This window comes from Candoia aspera, chromosome 3, assembly GCF_035149785.1.
Source record: "Candoia aspera isolate rCanAsp1 chromosome 3, rCanAsp1.hap2, whole genome shotgun sequence".
Taxonomy (NCBI): domain Eukaryota; kingdom Metazoa; phylum Chordata; class Lepidosauria; order Squamata; family Boidae; genus Candoia; species Candoia aspera.
Genome location: NC_086155.1, coordinates 92,643,254 through 92,663,220, shown reverse-complemented (window position 1 = coordinate 92,663,220; position 19,967 = coordinate 92,643,254). Strand labels below are relative to the sequence as shown.

The 19,967-nt window shown below is 38.2% G+C and overlaps 1 protein-coding gene across 3 annotated transcripts; it reads left to right on the top strand.

The window, feature by feature from the left end:
* Window positions 1-2,673: 2,673 nt before the first annotated feature.
* On the top strand, window positions 2,674-19,528 carry FNDC7 (fibronectin type III domain containing 7). 3 transcript variants are annotated; one of them, XM_063298363.1, is made up of 11 exons: window positions 2,674-2,915; window positions 4,858-5,112; window positions 9,153-9,413; window positions 10,148-10,405; window positions 12,834-13,088; window positions 13,743-14,000; window positions 14,928-15,182; window positions 15,675-15,929; window positions 17,839-18,102; window positions 18,924-18,953; window positions 19,423-19,528. In XM_063298363.1, exons 1-11 carry the CDS (start codon window positions 2,744-2,746, stop codon window positions 19,476-19,478), a joined length of 2,319 nt encoding a protein of 772 aa, XP_063154433.1. In that variant the 5' UTR covers window positions 2,674-2,743; the 3' UTR covers window positions 19,479-19,528. The 3 variants fall into 3 exon arrangements, with proteins under 3 accessions (XP_063154433.1, XP_063154431.1, XP_063154432.1); XM_063298361.1 differs by lacking the exons at window positions 2,674-2,915; window positions 18,924-18,953; window positions 19,423-19,528 and having other exon boundaries at window positions 4,833-5,112; window positions 14,928-15,098; window positions 17,839-18,371; XM_063298362.1 differs by lacking the exons at window positions 2,674-2,915; window positions 12,834-13,088; window positions 18,924-18,953; window positions 19,423-19,528 and having other exon boundaries at window positions 4,833-5,112; window positions 17,839-18,371.
* Window positions 19,529-19,967: the final 439 nt, after the last annotated feature.

The following is a 19,967-nucleotide window of genomic DNA, read 5'->3' as shown; positions in this document are numbered from 1 at the left end:
GCTTCTTTTGTGTTACTAATTTTCTAAATCTTTCTTTACAGATTATTTCAGCTAGCACAGGTAAAAAATGAAAAATATTTTCTTTTGCCATTTTTTAAAAAAGGTATCAAGAAAAATCAACATCTTTTTTTGCTAATGCTTGTAGAGCTTAATAATTGTATGAACTTACTTTGCATTTGAAGGTAACCATAATCGTAAAATATTAATAGCTACTCAGTGCATATCAGAGTTGACATGCATAACTTCGTTTAAGAAGTACAGTACATTAAGGAAAAAGAAACGGCGTATCATTCCTTGTGATATTTCTGTTTCTACTCCAAAAGGTTCAAAAACTAAATATACCTGCTTGATTTTATAATTATATAAAATATAATGTGAAATTTATATTTTATAAATAAATTATAATAATTAATAACTTTTAATTATTTGATACATAATTTATAATAATTTATATTTTATAAATATAAAATTTTTATATATAAATATATTTAGTGGAGAAAAATGGCCTTTGCTGGTTAAAAAAAAAGTTTTGTTGAAATTCAGTTTCTTTGTGCATATCTTTATTTTACCTTATTCTTGGCCCAGTGTAGCACTCCAAAATTTTGATAAATATTCCTTAGTGTTTCCACTTGATATTTTGCTGGTATTTGATATTTATTATCTCACTTTTGTTTCAAACCTGTATGCAACAAGGAATTAAGCTCTGCTGAACTGAAAAGAATTTACTGTTGAGTTGATATACATAGGATTCTGTTATAAGTTTACCCAGGCACCCAATAAAGTTACCCAATTCCTACTAAATTATTTCTTTGCTTTGCATTATTTGATATTACATTTTTTGAGATAGTACAGGAAAAAAATTAATCTGTACTGTAACACACAACTCAATCCACTGTTGATTGATTGATTGATTTTATTTATTTATTTATCAAATTTTATCACCGCCCATCTTCCCCTGAGGAGGGTCTCTAGGCGGCTGATATACTACAGTAAGCTACAGACCAATCAGCTTAACATTAATACCTGGGAAAATCCTAGAAAAGATAAAATAGCAGTGGGTTTCCAAGTGCTTAGAAATGAACAGGGTGATTAACAGAAGCTAGTATGGATTTCTTAAAAATATGTTGTGCCAGACAAATCTTATTGCTTTCTTTGACAATGTGACTAGATTAGTGGACCAAGGGAATGCTGTGGATGTACAGGTAGTCCTCACTTACTTACTACCTTGTTTAGTGACCATTCGAAGTTATTACGGTATAAAAAAAACAAGCTTTTTGACCAGTGCTCACATTTACAACCACTGCAGCATCCTGCTGACCTGTGGTCACCATTTGGGTGCTTCACAACCGGCGCACATTTATGACCATTGCACTGTCGTGCAGTCACATAATTGCCATTTGTATGCTTCTCAACTTGCTTGCAACAAGCAGAGTTAATGGAGAACACAGAAATAAAATTGCAAATTGTGGTCCTGTGATGTTTCATTTAACAGCCACAGTGAGTCATTTAACAGTCGAATGGGAAGTGACGTCGTAAGTCTGTTGCAGTCACATGATTTGCCACTTAGTGATCGCAGTGCTTAGCAATGGAGTTGCTGGCCCGATTGTGGCCACTAAGCGAGGAATACCTGTAATGTACTTAGACTTCAGTAAGGCATTTGACCATAGCCTCCTTCTTGATAAAATGGAACAATGTGGGATAGATAATCACATTACCCAATGGATTCACAGTTGGCTGAACAACTGTAGCTAATACATGGTCCTTAATGGGTATGTGTGCACATGGAAGGAGCTATACAGTGGGATACCTCAGGGTTCTGACCTTGTACCCAGTATTCTTCAACATCTTCATAAATGACTTAGATGAGGGAATACTGTAAAAGAGATACCCATAAAATTTGTACAAGCTGGGGGAGGGGATTGCGAATACTCCAGAAGACAGACTCAAGCTTCAAAATGATCTTGATATACTAGAACATCAGGCCTTATCCAACAAATTGTTCAGTGGTGAGAAATGTGTGGTTCTGCACTTAGGCAAGAACAAGATAGCCAATACCTGGCTTAGCAATAGTACTTGCAAAAAGAATCTGGGTGTCTTGGTAGGCCACAGGTTAAACATGAGCCTGCGATGTGCTGTAAAAGAGCCAATGCAGTTTTGGGGTACATCAACGGAGGTGTAGTGTTAAGACCATGGAAGGGGATAGTACCACTCTATGCTGCACTGGTCAGACTGCCCCTGGAATGCTATGTCCAGTTCTGGTTACCACAATGCAAAAAGGATGCTGAGGAACAGTAAATGGAGAAACTGCACCACAGAAATAGCCATAATCTTTAAGGTTTCAGTTATGTGGGATCTATTGTCTGCTAGGGATGCAGAGAAGAATATTTGTAAATTCAAAATGGACAATTCTAGGCATTCACACAGATTTCTACACAACAAATATATATTGATTTTATATCAGATTGTTATTACTTTGCTCAAAAAATCCACAACATTTTCGTTTGGTGAGGCCCTGAAAACGTGGTGTGTTAGATGCTAGGATTCCAAGACGAAGAGAATTACTGATATGTGCTTAATGATGTTGATATGCCCTATCTTTTAGACTATAGCTGGTATGTTGGGGAAAACTGAATATGACTTTTGTATCCGTTTTGCAGGTTTCACAGTATCTGTTTATGATGTGACATCAAGAACTGTTTCTCTTCGATGGCCCAAAATTCCAGATGTCTTTTCTTACAGAGTCATGGCAATCCCTGTAAACACTTTGGGTCATACTCTGCTGGCCCATTTCAATGATGTTACACTTGTAGGTACTCTGTCATCACTAGCCCCCAACACAGTTTACACTGTAACGGTGGATGCCATTGATAAAAATGGGGTTATATTGGCTGAAACACAGATAATACAGTTAACAGGTTAGTATCATATAGTTTAAGAAATGAAAATTGCATGACTGGGATTCTGAGAGTTATATTCTTATTCCCCAGAATATCTGGAGAGTGCCACATTGGAAAAGGTTTGTATGAACGATAGTGACATACATGGCTCAACAGTCTAACTAGTGAAAAGACATTTCCTCTTTTTCATTTTTACTAGCCCTCCATTCAGAAGTTCAAGAATTGGGCTGTACTCTGGTACCCTGAATCCCTCTTCTCACTATAAACAAAATGGAAATAAATTGCACAACTTGAAGCACATTCCTCTCACAAATCTTCCTTTTAGATCTATGTTCTTAGTGCTAATGGGGTTGCTGAAAAATCGTATCAGCTAATCTATCAACTGCACTTCCCCCTTCACAAGCTAGGGTTGTCTGTTACTGAATCACAAACTAGCCAATGACAATTTTGAAGCCAATTTAGTGGCCTGCTAGAACCACTGAAATGGATCAGAGCTTATAACACAGCTGAGAAACTGGCACAGAAAAAGAAAATTATCTTAGATAGCCTCAGTGAACATGTCAGAGAAACACAGGTTATGGATCTTACACACTCAACCCCCCCAAGCATAAAGAATCACATGCTTAGACAGATTAGGTCAAGATAAGTAAAAGAATTTCTTACTGACTTTATTGTTGCTTCTGCTACATCCATCTTGGTGGAAAAGATGAAGCTCCTTTGTTCTTCTTTTCTTTCTAAATATTTAGTTTTGCCCTAAACTCTCAGCCCTACAGCTGCCAAGAGCTGCATAGAAGAAAAGGCCAGACTTCTTTATCAAGGCTGGAGCACATGGCCCTGATGAATGGAGAGCAGAACAGCATGCTTGCTTCTCCCTGGGTGGAAGAAGGGGAAAGAGAGAAAGAGGAAGTAGGAGTGGCAACAAACAGCTTCCTCAGAGTTGCATTGTGGGACAACTCAATTTACATGTTAATGAGGCATGCTGGATTTGCCAGGACTTCCAACAAATTTAGCTAATTTTGATCTGGGTGGTTAGTTTATAATTCATTGTGAACTGTAAAAGATGTGTTGACTTCAGTAAGCGTATCATGGGAGTGTGGCCTATTTGATTCATCCTTTTCAATCCTTTCTCCTGGGTTTCCTGCAATTCATCGGGGAATTGGTTGCTTCAATTTGGAAATCTGAATGATAAAGCATCCACAGTATCCTTTGAAGTATATTCATCTCATGTGTTTAATGAGAGCAGTGTACAATAAAACAGTTCAATGCATAGAGGATTTCTGTAATGAAATAAAATAAAACACTGTTTTGGGTTTTACTTGCCCAGAAGTCTTTATTTTGTGAAGAGAAGATTTAAATGTGATTTTGATGAAAAATACTTGCAGTGAAGTATAAATAAAGACATGTCATTTCCGCTACTATTCCTCCTTTTTCTGAATCGTTTCTTACTAGTGCAGACTTTTATTAACTGGCTCATCATCCTTGCAAATGGTGGAAAAGTGGGATGTATCTGAGTAGCCAGTTAGCAAGCACTGAATGAAAGAATGTACTGGCTTCATACAAGGGAAATATTGTTCAAGAAGAGCTCACCTTTCTTGCATTAGAACTGCTCCTGGAAAACTGCCAAGGTTTCTGAAACCCTCTTTATTGTGAAATTGCTGACTGTTTGAGAATGCAGTCAGCAGTCTTTTTTTCTATCACATCCCTTCATGAGCTCTCTCTTCCCCTGCCCATAATTTTTTCTCTATTCTAAAAAAGTTTTCATGTACTCACCACAGTGCAGCCTTCTGTTATGTTTCTAGCACCAGGTACTGCTAAGGAAAACAAATTATGAACAGAGTAAAAGAGAGGCATCCAAGGTATCAGAATCCGTATCTTTGAAAGGAACAGCCATGTTCAGCAGCCTTCAATACTGACATGTCTTGACTTTGAAATGATTGAGCTTCTCCTCCCTTCGTTTAAGCTCCTGAGATTCCCATGATTGACCAAGCCTATTCCAAATTGAGTAGCAGTATCACAGTGGAATGGGCGGCTGTTGCGGGGGCATCCAGTTATCTGCTGACAGCACAAGATGGAGAAATGTTCATTGAAACAATAGTCACAAACTCACCAGGGACTGTGACAGAACTGAAGGCTGCTACGCTGTATAAAATCACAGTCCGATCTATAAACACAGGAGGAAGAAGTCAATCCTCACCTTCAAAGAAAGCAAGGACAGGTACTTTTTGTTTTTATTCAGACATTATTCTAGTTATTAAATACTCAGGTGAGTTCTGCAACCAAACTAGGGCTGTGCAAAGCGTTGGATGTGGAGGCAGAAAAATTCTTCAGAACATATGAGGGTGCTCCTGTAGTGCCTGCCAATGAAACAAACACATCCTTTCCTGGACTGGTGCTGCAGCTTCAGAGGGCAGGCATGTAAACCCAGGAAAAGATATGGCTGCTTTAAAGAGTTGCAGGCAGGTAGTACACATGCACTCTTTGTCTTGAATCCAAAGTGCCGCATAGCCCTGCCAAACTGCCTCAATCCCCTTATTTAACTTTAGGAGGATGTTTGTTACTGCTTTAGAGCCCTTAATAGCTTTTGAGTAAAAGGAAAATACGAATGCTATTAGTTCATTTAAAAATATTTATCCGCATATAATGATTGGGTAGCAAAACTGCCAATCAAAGGGTGTCAACACTACATTCCTCCTCCCAGGTTATTATTGTCCTTAATCTGGTCTGTATTTAACTTTAGTCCCATTTTTTTCACTGTGCTGCTTGACCTTATTACTAGAGCTTACAGATCCTTTGCATTTTTGGCTAACAGAATAGTATCATCAGCATAGCGCATATTACTGATTTTTCTTTCTCCAATTTTAAAACCACGCTCATTTCCTTTCAATCCATCCTCCCTTAATATATATTCAGCATGGGATATAATTAATTTCTAAAACTCAGTTAACCTGTTTTAAAACACTTTTAGTTACAGATGGTCCTCGCTTAACGACCACTCGTTCAGCAACCATTTGAACTTAATGACAGCATGAACAAGTGGTACTTACAACTGGCCCTCAAAGTTCTAGCCATCACAGCATCCCCACAGTCACATGATTGAGATCCAGGCACTTGGTGCCTGGCTCGCAATTGTGACATGCCAGCATCCCGCAGTCACGTAATCACCATTTGCAACCTTCTTTGCCACCTTCCTACAAGAAAAGACAATGGGGAAGCCAGCAGGAGGTCACAAATGGTGACCATGTGATGTCCTCGCTTAACGACCCACAGTGATTCGCTTAACGACGGCAACCAAAAGTGCTGGAATTTCCATCACTAAGCAGTGCGGTCACATGATGTGCTTTATGACCTCATTGTTTAGCAAAAGGAAATTCCATTCCCAATTAATGTGGTTAAGTGAGGACTATCTGTATTTAATAAAAGTCACTTTGCTCACCAAGTATCTATGTTATCCTATATATTTGCAGTTCCACCCAGTTATGTTACTTACAGACTTAAACAATTTCTGAGACCTCAAAGGGGTTTGTGCTGGCAGCAGAACAAAAAAGATAATAAAAGAAAAGACCCCCCCCCCCAACAAGGGCAGTATGTGTGCTCTGTGTCCTTGCAGTACACTGCTATATGTAGCACCAGAATGGTTATTACTGCTTTGCATTATGTATTAATTTTGGAATTATAGTTTAGAACTGTTCACCATCTAGAGTTCCTCGGACTGAGGTGATCAGTACATTTTATAAATAAACAAACTGGTGATAGAATTGATCACCACAAGCTGCAGTGATGACAAATTCAATTGCTTTAAAAAGAGTTTAAGCAAATACAGAGATCATAGGGATAGGGAACTCGAGGCCTTTCAGATAAAAAACAACTCTCAGTAGTTTCAGCTACAGTGGCCATTGGTGAGGGATGCTGAGAATTGCAGTTCAGCAACATCTGGGAAGCACGGAGTCCCTTCATTTACTAATGTCAGTGAAGTTAGTTATTTATGACTACTAGACCTACTCATGGAACAAATCAACCCAGAGTTCTCACTTGAGACACAAATGACCAGACTCAGATTATCATACTTTGGACACATCATGGGAAGACTCTGCTCTCTTGAGAAGTCTATTATACTGGGAAAGGTGGCAAGAGAAAAAGAGGATGACTAGCAGCAAGGTGGATGGACTCAAATACAGTGGCTATGGACGCACCATTGGAAGATCTGAAAGGCCATCCTAGAGAAGGTCTGTGGCACATCATCACTAGACTTAATAGCTGTATATTACTCTAGAACCAGAAGTAATATGCTCCAGAATTCTAACTGCTCTCCAGCTTCCCATAAACATCTGTGGATGCTAGATCAGATAGGCTTGCTTATCTAGAAAAGTTGTATTTATTCATTTATTTAACTTTTAAGTTAAAGTTAATTCGGTTTGAAACTAACACTCAAGATGGTTTATAATTCAAATTAACATTCACAAAGGAGAATATGAAGCCAAGTCAATTAAAACATTAAAAGTAAAATACATTTGTCTGAATGTAAAAATCCTAGCCATCCTAGCCTCTATGGGTGAAGACAAGCAAGCATCTTGTCTTTCTAGGTTATCCCATCAGAAATTGTGAGGATTAAAATGGGAGAGTATGGAGTAAATTTAGATCATCTCCTTGTAGGATGAGTGGAAGAAAAAATGCATGTGTAATGCATGATTGTTGGGATCTAGTAGGAAGAATCTGTCAAATATGCATATAGAAATTGAAATAATATATACATACATACATACATACATACAGTACATACATAAATATGTTAGCTCCCAATTAAGTTTTATGTTTCCAAGCCTCCTCTCATTCCCTTCTGGGGTGAGCTGTTACAGGGTTTTTGCTGCCTGCAGGAATAAGAGAAGGGAATTTAGGGAAGAAAAAGAACATGGTCATGGAAGGCAGTGAAAAGATAAATGGACTCCATTCTTCAAGAGTAAGTGCAGAATGAAAATGGCTATGATCCACCCTTCTCCATTCTTGAGTCCTTTGCTTGGAAGGGGGAGTTTATCAGAAGATAGTGGCACTGGATGCAATGGAAACCAAATAAGTATGAAAGAGAACAATGTTTTAGGCTTTTCTGGTAAATGAAAGTTGGTTAAATATCTTAGGCATGTTTTTCCCTCTTGAATATTTCAAAAGCCTTCCTTTTCTGGAGGTGGAGATTTAATTAATTTGCCCAAAGTTGCTGGAAGAGATAATCCAAACTAGAGATACAGCCTAAGTGCCCAGCATTATATGCACACCTCAGAAGCTTGAGCATGGTTCACAGAGACTTCCAAGTGGTAATTTTGAATATGAAGGACATTGTTAAATACATGACTAGACCGTAGTCATGTTAACTGTATTTAATTTTAATTCAGTTTAAATTGCAATGCAATTTACTTCATTAGTTTTGTCTTTGTCCTGGCCTCCTTCACTACTTGGAGTGTGATTGCATGACACACCATTAAAAGATCAAGAATGATCCTTGGCCCCCCCAAAAGTTGGACACAACTAAAAGGTTGGTATGGAGTGTCAATTATATATTTTTGCTTAATTATCTAGTGGCAGCAGTATGATTTCTGAACAAGCTGTCATTATGGTGAAAATGAATGGGTGAGGCAGAGGAAATTGAAAATGATAACTTAATGAAAGACTAAGATGTTTTCATCACAATAAAAATATGAATGCAGTTTTATGGTTAAGAGGCTAATTTAAGAAGTTCATTGGGTCTAAGACTTCAGCTGGCTAGGAATATTTTGTATCTGATGTGTTCGTCTCTTACTGGAAAACTTATTCTGCCTAACATCTTGGCCACATACCTTCAGTGATGGAATATGGTAATGCACTCTACCTGGGCCTTCTCTTGAAAAGATTTAGAAACTTCATTTGGTGCAACTTTCACTATTGTATAGGTGTTGTTAAACAATAATACAAACCAGCTTGGGGCAGCTGTATTGGCTGTCAGTTCATCTGTGTTCAGTGTTGACTTACACACTTTACAGTATATCTTTTCAAGTTCTACACTTTCCCATCCCCTATTATTGTCTGTTAAGGAATTAGGATCCATAAAATATTGAACCCTTATAGATATTTATAATGTATGTACTCTTTATAGCAGAGAGCCATACATTACTTCGTTATGAGCATTGTCTAAGAAACAGCACTACCATTACTAACTTAGACTGATATCTTGCCTCCATGTGCACATGTACAACATCTCACTAAATCTAATCTGTATTTCCTCATTCACAGTGCTTGCTGCCCCAAAGCTGATAGCAAATTCCCCAAGTTGTAACAACATTGTGGTGAGCTGGAATGCTGTATATATGGCTGTTGGATTCTCTGTGTCTATCATGAGATCAGATGGTTTGGGTAGTATGTTAAAAGAAAATACCACCAGCAACTCCCTGACATTTTCCAGTTTAGATCCAGGAACCCTCTATACCCTCAAGGTATATGCATGGGATATTAACGGGATACCTGGAGATGATTTTACCTACAATCAAAGAACAAGTAAGAGGCATACTGAAATACATAGCCAGCATCTTTTTGCAAGGAACAGTTAAATTTCAATACATGTAATAATGATGAAAGAAAAAGGTTCTTGTTTACTGTCCATGGATTTGGCAGCTTGAATAACTATTGTGTTTTCAATATCATTATTTTCTTTGAAATGTCAATGGCACTGGCTGTTGAAGAGGATGAACAAGGAGTGAAAATATAATCAGTTCTTAAAACTGATCTTCAGATTAGGCATAGTAAGCAAAATTATTACCAAACATCAGGGGCATCTACAATGGGAGGGCCAAAGGTCAGGGCTTCAGTCATACAGTTGGGGCTACCATCTTGGCCACCTTGGCTCCTCTGTTGCAGGCACCTCTGCTAGAAATGTAAGTACTCATATAGGCTGGATTCATATTCCACACAAAATATGAATCCAAAATACGATTTTTTTAAAATAGTAAACCGCCCAGAGTCCCCCATTGGGGGAGAGGGGCGGTAATATAAATCAAACAAACCAACCCAGAATTTGCTTAACTTTGTTGAGTAAGCCACATTTGGATGGTTTCATACAGTAAACCAAGATTTGACAATTGCTCTAAACTAAACAATAAACCAGAACAGAACAAACTACACCTTAACTTTAGCATGATGGATGAACCAGGTTATAGAGTTTTGATTAAAAGTACTTTTTGGCTTTGTTTTTTCTCAAATGACTGTGGAATGTTTTTAAAAATATATTCCAGGGCCACGTGCACCAGGAGATGTTCAAGTGGTTTTTGACAGTGGACCTTTGGGAGCAATCGTTTCTTGTTTGCCAACAGAAGGAGCTTCCAGTTACAGCATTGCAGTCTATAGCAACACTTCCAAATGGAACTGTAGCTCGACTTCCACTTCCTGCACTATCTCATCATTAGAGTGTGGGACTGAGTATTCCCTGGCTGTTGTAGCAAGCAACGAAGCTGGATCTAGCACACCCACGGAGGCTGTGATTTTCAAAACCGGTATGTGAACACCCGCAATCCCACATTATATTGCACAGAGAAATGTGAGACAGAAAGACACGACTATTTTCATGAGCCAGCTGTTAGAGAAAAGGCATCACAGGGTGGGTTGACACATCATGCTGAGCCATATATTTTTTTTATTTATGGGTTGTAGAAAAAGGCACAGTTGCACAACATGGTAACCCCAACTACAGTTTAAAAATTACCAAGTACAAAGGAACAAGAGCTGGTTTTTTTGGACACCTTTTAACACATTGCATAAATTTGTTTATTTGCTTGTTCAGCTTAATATCTGCAAAGGTGGAAAGCCTGTGTGCCTCCAAACGTTGCTGTGCTGAACATTCAGCATCTCTTCCCATTTGTCCATGTTGATGGGAATCTCAGGAGCTGCAGTCCGACAATATCTGGAGGACGTCAGGTTTCCTACTCTGACCAAGAGGATTATCTTTTCCTGTACTACCTTGCCCATCTAGTGATAGCCTATAGAAGTGTTTTTTGGAACATCCTCTGGTAACTAAAGTCCATTGGTGGAAAATAGCAGTTATTACTGCTATTTTAATAATGCTAGGTGTCTTGATTGGTTCCAATTTTTAATACAACTTTATATTATTATTGTATTTAAAATATGCATAGTCTGCCCACTGTCCAGGGAGAAGCCAATCAATACACCCCCAACCCCCGCATTTTTTTAGAAAAGAGATCATAATGAGTAAGGCAACTCAGTCTACGGATATTAAGTCCCAAATGCAAGTGTCAGCCCTCCCAGGTAAACCAGACAGGAAACATGACCAGATGAACTAATTTTAGTTTATTGTAAGGCTACATTAACAGAATCTTGCAAGTATGGAAATACAGATCTCCCACTGTCACTTTTAACAGCCTGATACATTAGGGCGGATCCTTCCTAAGTTTCTTTCTTTGCCGGTTATGCAGCTGCAGCTCCGCCCCTTTTTATCTGATTGTTCCCTAGGCAGCATCTCCTCCCCTCATCCCTCAAGGTCATTCCCACATACCATTACAACAAGAGTAAAAGTTAGTTATTTACTGGCGCTGAAAAGCAGATATTAAGTGCCATTATGATAGACAAATATATACAGGAAATATAGAAAATAATGAAGAAACATTATATTTAAAAAAAAGATTCTTTTCAAAACTGATTTTCTGTCACATGCTAGTGTTTTGCATCATCTTGTCATACAAGAATGTTTTGGGCCCTCGGATGCTCCATAGACATTTTTAGAAAATAAAAATGGCAGGTAACTGTAACCAGTGTTTTTTTTTAGGAAGTATGCTGTCATCTTGCTGAATGAAGACAGTTGAGTAGAGATAAAAGGGACCATTCTGGAATAGGATAGAGGATATAACAGTGAATATCTTAATCAGTTTGCCACCTGGTAAATGGCCATATTCAATGTGGCTGCCATTTTGGAAATGGACCATGCCCTCCATGACAGCTATTTTGTGGGAGAGTACAAATTTCAAATATGCCCAAAGGCCCAGAAAGATTAGATACCCCTCCCTGAGCATTCTATACATTCATCATCAAGCTCTGGAATACAGACTTTAAATGCAAATTTATTACGTCATGCTTATATGGAACAGAACTATCCAGAATTTTAAATTGGCTTCCTTGTAAGATTGCAAGGCCGGTTTTACAACCTGCCTCTGCTCCAGTTTATTTCAGCTAGACGTTTAGATCTTTGTGCAAGTGTGTATGTTTGAGTCAGTCTTGACTACTGAAAACTGCCTGGATAAGACTTGGCAGCATTTTCAGTAGTGGTTTGCCATTGCTTTCTTCCTAGCACTGAGAGAGAGTGACTGGTCTAAAGTCACCCAGCAGGCTTCATGCCTAAGGCGGGACTAGAATTCATGGTCTCCTGGTTTCAAGCCTGGTGCCTTTAACCACACCAAACTGGCTCTCTTTAGATCATATGCAAGAATAATTTCCTCCTATACCTACAGTAGAGTGCAGTACAGACATCTGTTTAATGAAATTATTTTAAAACAAAGATTACTTGATAGTATAAAGACACACCGATAACATGTACTTGTGGATCTGATTGGTGCTTGTCCATGTGCTTGTAAGTGGAGATGTTACTGCTCCTAGAAATAACAGGAATTATTCTCCTTAAAGACATCCACTGCTTCTGACATTTTCTGTGTAAGTTATACAGCATGGACTGATTCTGCAGTCATCCTCTTTGGCTTTAGACTGGGCTACAACAGTTGTTGACACCTTTAGCACAGGTGGACTGATAAAAGCAGATGTTCTACAAAATCATATCACATCACATGCAACAGATGAGCATTCCTCAAATACCACATTGCTTGGAAGTTTTAAAAATTGTTGCAGATATTATTGTCCTGAGTTTTATTTTGTATGAGAAAGTTTAAAGTGAGTTTTGTTAAAACCTTGACTTTGCAGTCCCTTGTGCTCCAGAAAGTATAACCATTGAAGAGAAGGAAGCAGGAGATTTGGCTGTGTCATGGTCAGATGTTGACCTGAGTGATTATTATGTGGCTTTTGTGAAAAGTGATGATGGCTTGGAGGTGCACTGCAACACATCATGTACCAAGTGCCTTTTCCAATCAGACTGTGGCTTCACCTATTTCATTAGTGTCTTTGCCTATAACAAGGCAGGGCAAAGCCCTTTAGGTGACATATTTAACTATACTACAGGTAAGGACCAATTTATTTCTGTATATTTGAAAAATCTGGATGGACTTTGCACAAAAGTAGCAATTGTTTTAATAAATGGTAAGGGCAATAATTATATAAGTGTTATGGCTGGTGACAAGCTTTCATCCATAATGATGTTAAGCAGTACAGAAACAATTCCATCTGTGACTGGGGAATGAATTGCTTAGATGAAAGAACCAGGCTAGTATCAATCTAGTTTTAAGTCAAGGATGAGCAACCATTCTTTCCCTCTTGTTGAGGTTTTTATTTTTACAGGAATCACCCCTTGATTACTTATCTTATTGCATGGGTGGGCAGGGTTATAGCAAGAAGTGGGCAGGTCCTGAAGTGTCTTCTGAAATCAGTCTAAAGGACCCCTGAAAATTGGCTGCACAAGCCTGCTTTCAGTTATGATCTGATGGCTTTTTATATTAGAAGATCCTTGCTGAACCAACAGTAATAACACTGCCACCTGGAATTTTGGTTCTGAAGTACAGAAGAGCTGGCCAGCAGTTATTTCTTCTCTCATAATATTACAACATAAGAACCCATGACTAAGTCCTTATCTGGACACCTCTGCTACAATAATTTGCTTTATTATTTTCTAATATCTTCTTAATCCCAACCCTGTCTTCTCTTTTGTTTTCCTTTTAGCACCTTGCTGCCCTAGCAATTTTAGCCTAGTGTTTGTATCTAGTGACACTGTTCAGATTATCTGGTCTCCTGTCCGTGGTGCTGAAATGTATGAAACCAAAGCAGTCGCCCAGACCAGTGAGTTACTGTGCAATGATACTGCCACAACATGTACCTTCTCTGCCCTCCAGTGCAACACCCAATACAATATCACAGTCTATTCATTCAGTGAAATTAGAGGCAGCAATATGTCATGTGAACCTAAACAAGTGACAACAGGTATGACTCTACTTTTGCCTTTTTTTAAAAAGCAAGATGTAATTATAATAAGATGCAGTGAAACTTGAACAATTGATAACTGCTACCTTATATTGTCTATACTGGAAGCAGCAGAAGAAAACTACATACATTTATCACACCTCATATTACTTTTGATTGGGATGAACATCCAAGAGAACAACTAAAATAAAACTGCTTTGCATTTCTTTTGAAAATTTGGGTACTGTTTTTCCCATGGAAACTGTTTCTTGTTGTCTCTTAAATACACTCACAGCAAAGGAATGTTGGCTGGTTTTTATTTGTTTGGGGTTTTTTGCTCCAATAATATAATATCAAGATAGTTAAGCACTTGATTACACTATTTTCATTAAGTAAAATTTTCTTCAAGTCAAGCTGGACTCCTAGTGTCTCCATAGACATCTCCATGCAATTTTCTTGATGGCACTACAGAAGTGGTTTTTGCATTACCCCCCTTTTTTTAACTTGCCAGTCTAGCCTACAGCCCTGATCTCCTATCCAAGTATGACCAAATATGACCTTGCTTAGCTTTTGACTAATTACTGCCCACTAATGACCCAATGGATGGCATGACACTAATGATCATTTGGAATTTGCTGTAAACTATTGAAAGTCATTTTTGTTGACTCCAGGGGCAGATAAATACAATAAATAAATTTTAGAGAAGATTGTGCCACAGACAATGTAAATATCTCAAAAAATATTGGAAATTACTATTTTGAAATTTCAAATTAAAAATATGGAAGAACATGGTTGCAGAGAGAGGACATATTGCAACATGCATATTTCAGCTGTTGTATTACTGGGTTTTCCATAAAATTGCAGATGTTATGAAGTGTAGCTATTTTAATGCAGTATGTGTCATAAATAAGAATATAGTTTATCTTTGCTCTTTCTATGATCTTTCAGCTCCATGTAGTCCAGAAATATTGAACATCTCAAAGGACACTCTTTCTATAATTAGTGTGCACTGGCGTGCCAGCAGTGATGGAGCAATGTATATTGTCACTGTGAAAGGAGAAGCAGGAAAGTGGCATTGCACAAGTTCTGGAAATTCATGCTCTATCCATAACCTTCCATGTGGGTCACTGTTGTTTATCAATGCTGTAGCAAGTACAGAAGCAGGACACAGCTTGCCTAGTTTCAGTGTCCCATTAGAGACAGGTAAGGAATGTATTGCAATAATGCAACTGAAGTCACCAGTGTATGCATATATTACAAATGTCGGTTCCCCCTTACTTTAAATAGCACCACAGCTGGTTTATTAGCCAAAATTATAAAGGACCTCCATGCCATAGATGTTATGCAGTTGTCCAGCACTACACTGCTTCTAGGAGGACCACCAGACCTCACGCCTGCTCTTAAAGAGAGAATGTGGCCCCACCTAAAACAGGTGTATAATCCGAGTCCTAAAGTAAAGCCCCCAGCAACAGTGCCATTTTTTCAAGCAGTATTGAAATATTTATGAGAAGATGTATGTTACATGAGATGTAATTGACCTATTATCCATGTTAGTGACAGTTAATTTATCTGTATAAATAGCATCTGTCACCAAAGATGCTAAAATACCTTAGTCACCCCTTAAGAATATGGCCCTCTATGCAGTATTTAAAAGAAAGCTAGTATCAAATGCTAAATCTTTTCTTTTTTTTCAAGATCCTTGTTGCCCGGCTGATCTTTCAGTAACTCAAGTGACACAATCTGTAACAAACGTCAGTTGGTCTTCTGGGACTGGTGCAAAGACATACGTAACCATTTTGGAATCAGATAAAAGACAAGCCAGGTGTCACACGCTCCAAACCTCTTGTCTCTTGGGATGCATTACTTGTGGAACTAACTATACTGTGACTGTCAAAGCAGTTAGTGAAACAGGCTTGGTCTCTGACTGCATATACAAAGGATTTTCTTCTAGTAAGTGCATGAAATCACTGCTTAAAACTACTGTAGAAATGTGAGAATATAAAACAATTCTTGCATGAAGTTAGTAATTTATATTCATGGGCTTGAATTCTGAGAATTGTTAGTGAAAAGGAACTTACAGAAAGGGCCTTTCTGGATTCCCTTCCTTTCTGCTCCTGTCTTTCTAGAGAATCACTGATGCTCCAGAAATGATCTCCAGTGCCAGTCCAGGCTGAAATCAAGGCTAGTCCTATTTTGTGTGTGAGTTGCTGCAAAGAAGATTATCCAAACTGAACAGAGGCAGCAGATTCCTTTCCCAAAGTAATCCCTTATGTCCCATCCAAAGTCTTTCGTAACTTTTAGTGAGGCCCAAGAATTCAGTAAGAGCAAGAAAGTCTCCATGAGCTTCCTTTCATTGGTGGCACTCTTTACCCATATGCCCTTCATGAAGGTGCACATCATAGATAACTAATTCAATTTTTTATGTCTGCAAGATTTTTGAAAAAGTTCCTATGTTAGCAAGGGAAGCTGATATTTACACTTATTTGAGAACCAGCCTATTGATATTGATGCCTGATAATGAGGAATGGTAACTTTTTTCAGCTTGTTGCCCTACCTTTTTGTGTGTATGTGTGCCTTTGAGTCCCTGCAGTTCTCTTGGCAAGATAGTGGTTCGCCACTGCCTTCTTCCTAATGTGTGAGAGATAGTGACTGGCCCAAGGTCACCCAGCTGGCTTTGCACCTGAAGTGAGACTAGAACTCACGGTTTCCCTGTTTCTAGCCTGGTGTCTTAACCACTATTCCAGACTGGCTCTCTAGAGGCTGCAAAAGGTTTGATCAAAGAGTGTTGTTACTACTATCATGGAGCAAACATTTTCAAGCTTGTTTTTTGGGAGACAGGCAGGATTAAGGGGAAGAATAGTCCTTTAAGCTGCTCTGAAAATGTTGGCCTTACCCACTCTAGAGCTTGCAAATAAGGTGTGTGTGGGCTGCATACTGGTTGCATGTGGCCACCACTTCTAATACTTGTTTATAATGGTTTAATGGCCATAAAGCTAATTAATCCCAATATATAATGTTGCTATCTAAGAGACTGAAGGTGATCTGGACTTCTGGTTTTTGAAGCTCTAGCAATAAAAACAAAATAAAATATGGCAACTAAGACATGATTTGATATTTTTTAAAATTAAATGCCCATATTTGAAGTATAGGCCAAATGGCTATGCACTTCCATTCCCACACTTCATTGGCTTTGCATATTATGTAATGCATCTGAATCAGCACATTAATTTTTCAGTTTTGACCAAAGATACAGTAGGTAAGCCATTATTTAATGAATATACCATAATTGACAGGGTTCACAAAACAAACACCAAAATCTCAAAACCAAACAAACCACATTATAGCTTGTATGTGCATCTGTTCATTGGAAGGGCCGATACTGAAGCTGAAGCTCAAATACTTTGGCCACCTAATGCGAAGAGAGGACTCACTGGAACAGACCCTGATGCTGGGAAAGACTGAAGGCAAAAGGGGAAGGGGACGGCAGAGGATGAGATGGTTAGACAGCATCACCGATGCAATGAACATAAATTTGAGTAAACTCCGGGAGACAGTGGAGGACAGGAAGGCCTGGCGTGCTATGGTCCATGGGGTCACAAAGAGTTGGATACGACTTAATGACTGAACAGCAAATGTGCACCCTATCTTGTTCTTTTTGCTGAAGTGAGAGCAGTCGGAGAACACCATTTCAGTTTTCTCTGTTATCTGTATAGAATGCTTTTAAATGCCAATAACTGATGAGAAATGTAGGTATTCAGTGGATCCTGTATGTCACTTATTTGGCTGAAGAATCTGTTGCTTGGTCCATCACAAAAGAAAACTTTCTGAAAGCTGCAATTTATTTTATTTTCTCTCATAGGTGCTTGCTGTCCTTCTGGGGCTAAACTATACAGACTGGGCAACAACAGCATACGAGTATACTGGCGCAGTTCTAAAGAGTCAATAAATTACAGCACAGATTTGTATGGCTCAAAAAGAAATTTCACCTGTATATCCACTGGAGCCCGGAAATACTGTGATATCACTGAGATACCCTGTGGGGATGTCTATATGGTGGCAGTGTCACCTCTAATTGACCATAATAGATCAAAGCTTGCATTTTGTCCTAAGAAAACGTATTCAGGTAAAAACCTAAAAGGGATTGTAATAGTAAAAAAGATGTGGGACTGCATATACAGAGAAATAGAAATGCACACATTTATATTAATGAGGTTTAGGCTGATCATGAAGACCTTTCAATAAATGACTAAAAGAAACATCTACATGGTGACTGGCACATACAATACGACCATTGCCAGATTGTCAGCACATTATCTGCAATGGCTGTTAACAGCATGGTAACTCTCCACATGGTGTATAGGTAATTATTTTGTGATGCATCATTTTCATTCTAGAGACGATTGCATCTCAATCTATTCTAGTCCATGAAAGCTTGTGACATTATGTTTGTGAGAATTTTGGAAAAACTACTGGTGTTTATTTAGAAACTGCGTTTTACAGTTCTATTCATTTATCCAGCAGTTGTGTTTGTGTGCTGAGTCAGTTTTTGACTCCTGGTGACCACCTGGACAAGTCCCTGCAGTTTTCTTGGCAAGGATTTTTGGAAGCGGTTTGACCTTGCCTGCTTCCCAGGGCAGAGAGTGACTGGCCCAAGGTCACCCAGCTGGCTTTGTGCCTAAGGCAGGACTAGAACTCACCATCTTGTGGTTTCTAGCCTGATGCCTTAATCGCTACAAGAAACTGGCTCTTACCCAGCATTACCCCAGATTATTTTCAAATACTAATGTATTTACAAGTTTATAAAGTTAAAAGTTGATTTCATTATATAAAACTCATCCAGCAGCTTGAAATATTTTTTTAAATAAGCAAGTCCATGTAACATTTTTGAGAAGCCAGTGTTTGCTCTCAGTTAACTATTTACCTTTGCATGTTTTTATCTTTTAGTGACATGTTCTGGAAACTCAGTAGGAATGGGTAAGTGAATAGTTAATACCCATTTTGGTTAAGTCAGATTCAGCGTACTTAAACTTTACCTTACAGGATGTTTAGATATGTATAGCAGAAACTCATCCTATCAGGTCTAATTTCACTGTTTTATCATTGAAATTTCCTACACAGAAATACATGGTCAAGAATGTCTATCATCTTATGTACAGTTCTACATGAAATTTGATATATAGTACAAACTTTAAGTTACCAAAATCTTAATTTTAATACTTGAAACTGCTGAGAGATAGCTGAAGGAAATGAACTAAATGAATGTTAGAAGAAAGCCTACGTATCTTGGACAGGGAAAAACCAGAAAGCAACTGAAGTCTTAGCACTTCTTTTACAAAGTAAAGCACTGGATACTTTATTCATAAAGGATCAAATTGAGGCAGAGTATAAAAATTCAGCACCTTAGTTACTGGATTTAAATCTATTTTTTAAATACAATTTTCAGTGATTTACAGAGGAAGAAATGCAGATCAACCTCAGGTTCTACATGAAAAAAACTGAAACTCCGTAAGAATATTTAAATTACGTTTGTACTGGAATGTAATGCTCTTGTGCCTTTCCATTTCATATCTACCTTGCCATTGCACTTTTTTTGGCCACTTGTTCCAACAAATGTGTACCTGTATAGCGTATGTTGGTCAGAAAAGATGCTACTAGAATCCTTATGAAATTCCACCATATAATCATTACTGCATTTTTATATCTCCTCCCCAGTGTGAACCGTTATGGAGGATTTTAACTATAAAATGTGTTTTTTCCTGTATTTCTTCGAGGATGACATACAAGTTGCTAATATCAATAACCTAATAAACACTTTTGGTAAATGTACCAAAGTGGTAAAAACAGTTTTTCAGTCTGTTATAAAACCACTGAGCAAATTGGCTTGTTTAGTAGTTCTGTTCATATACTAGGTGTCTACTCTTTACTGAATGAACTGCAATTTCTATTGTTTATGCATAAGCCCAGGCTGACTTTTTTCTCCCAATGAAC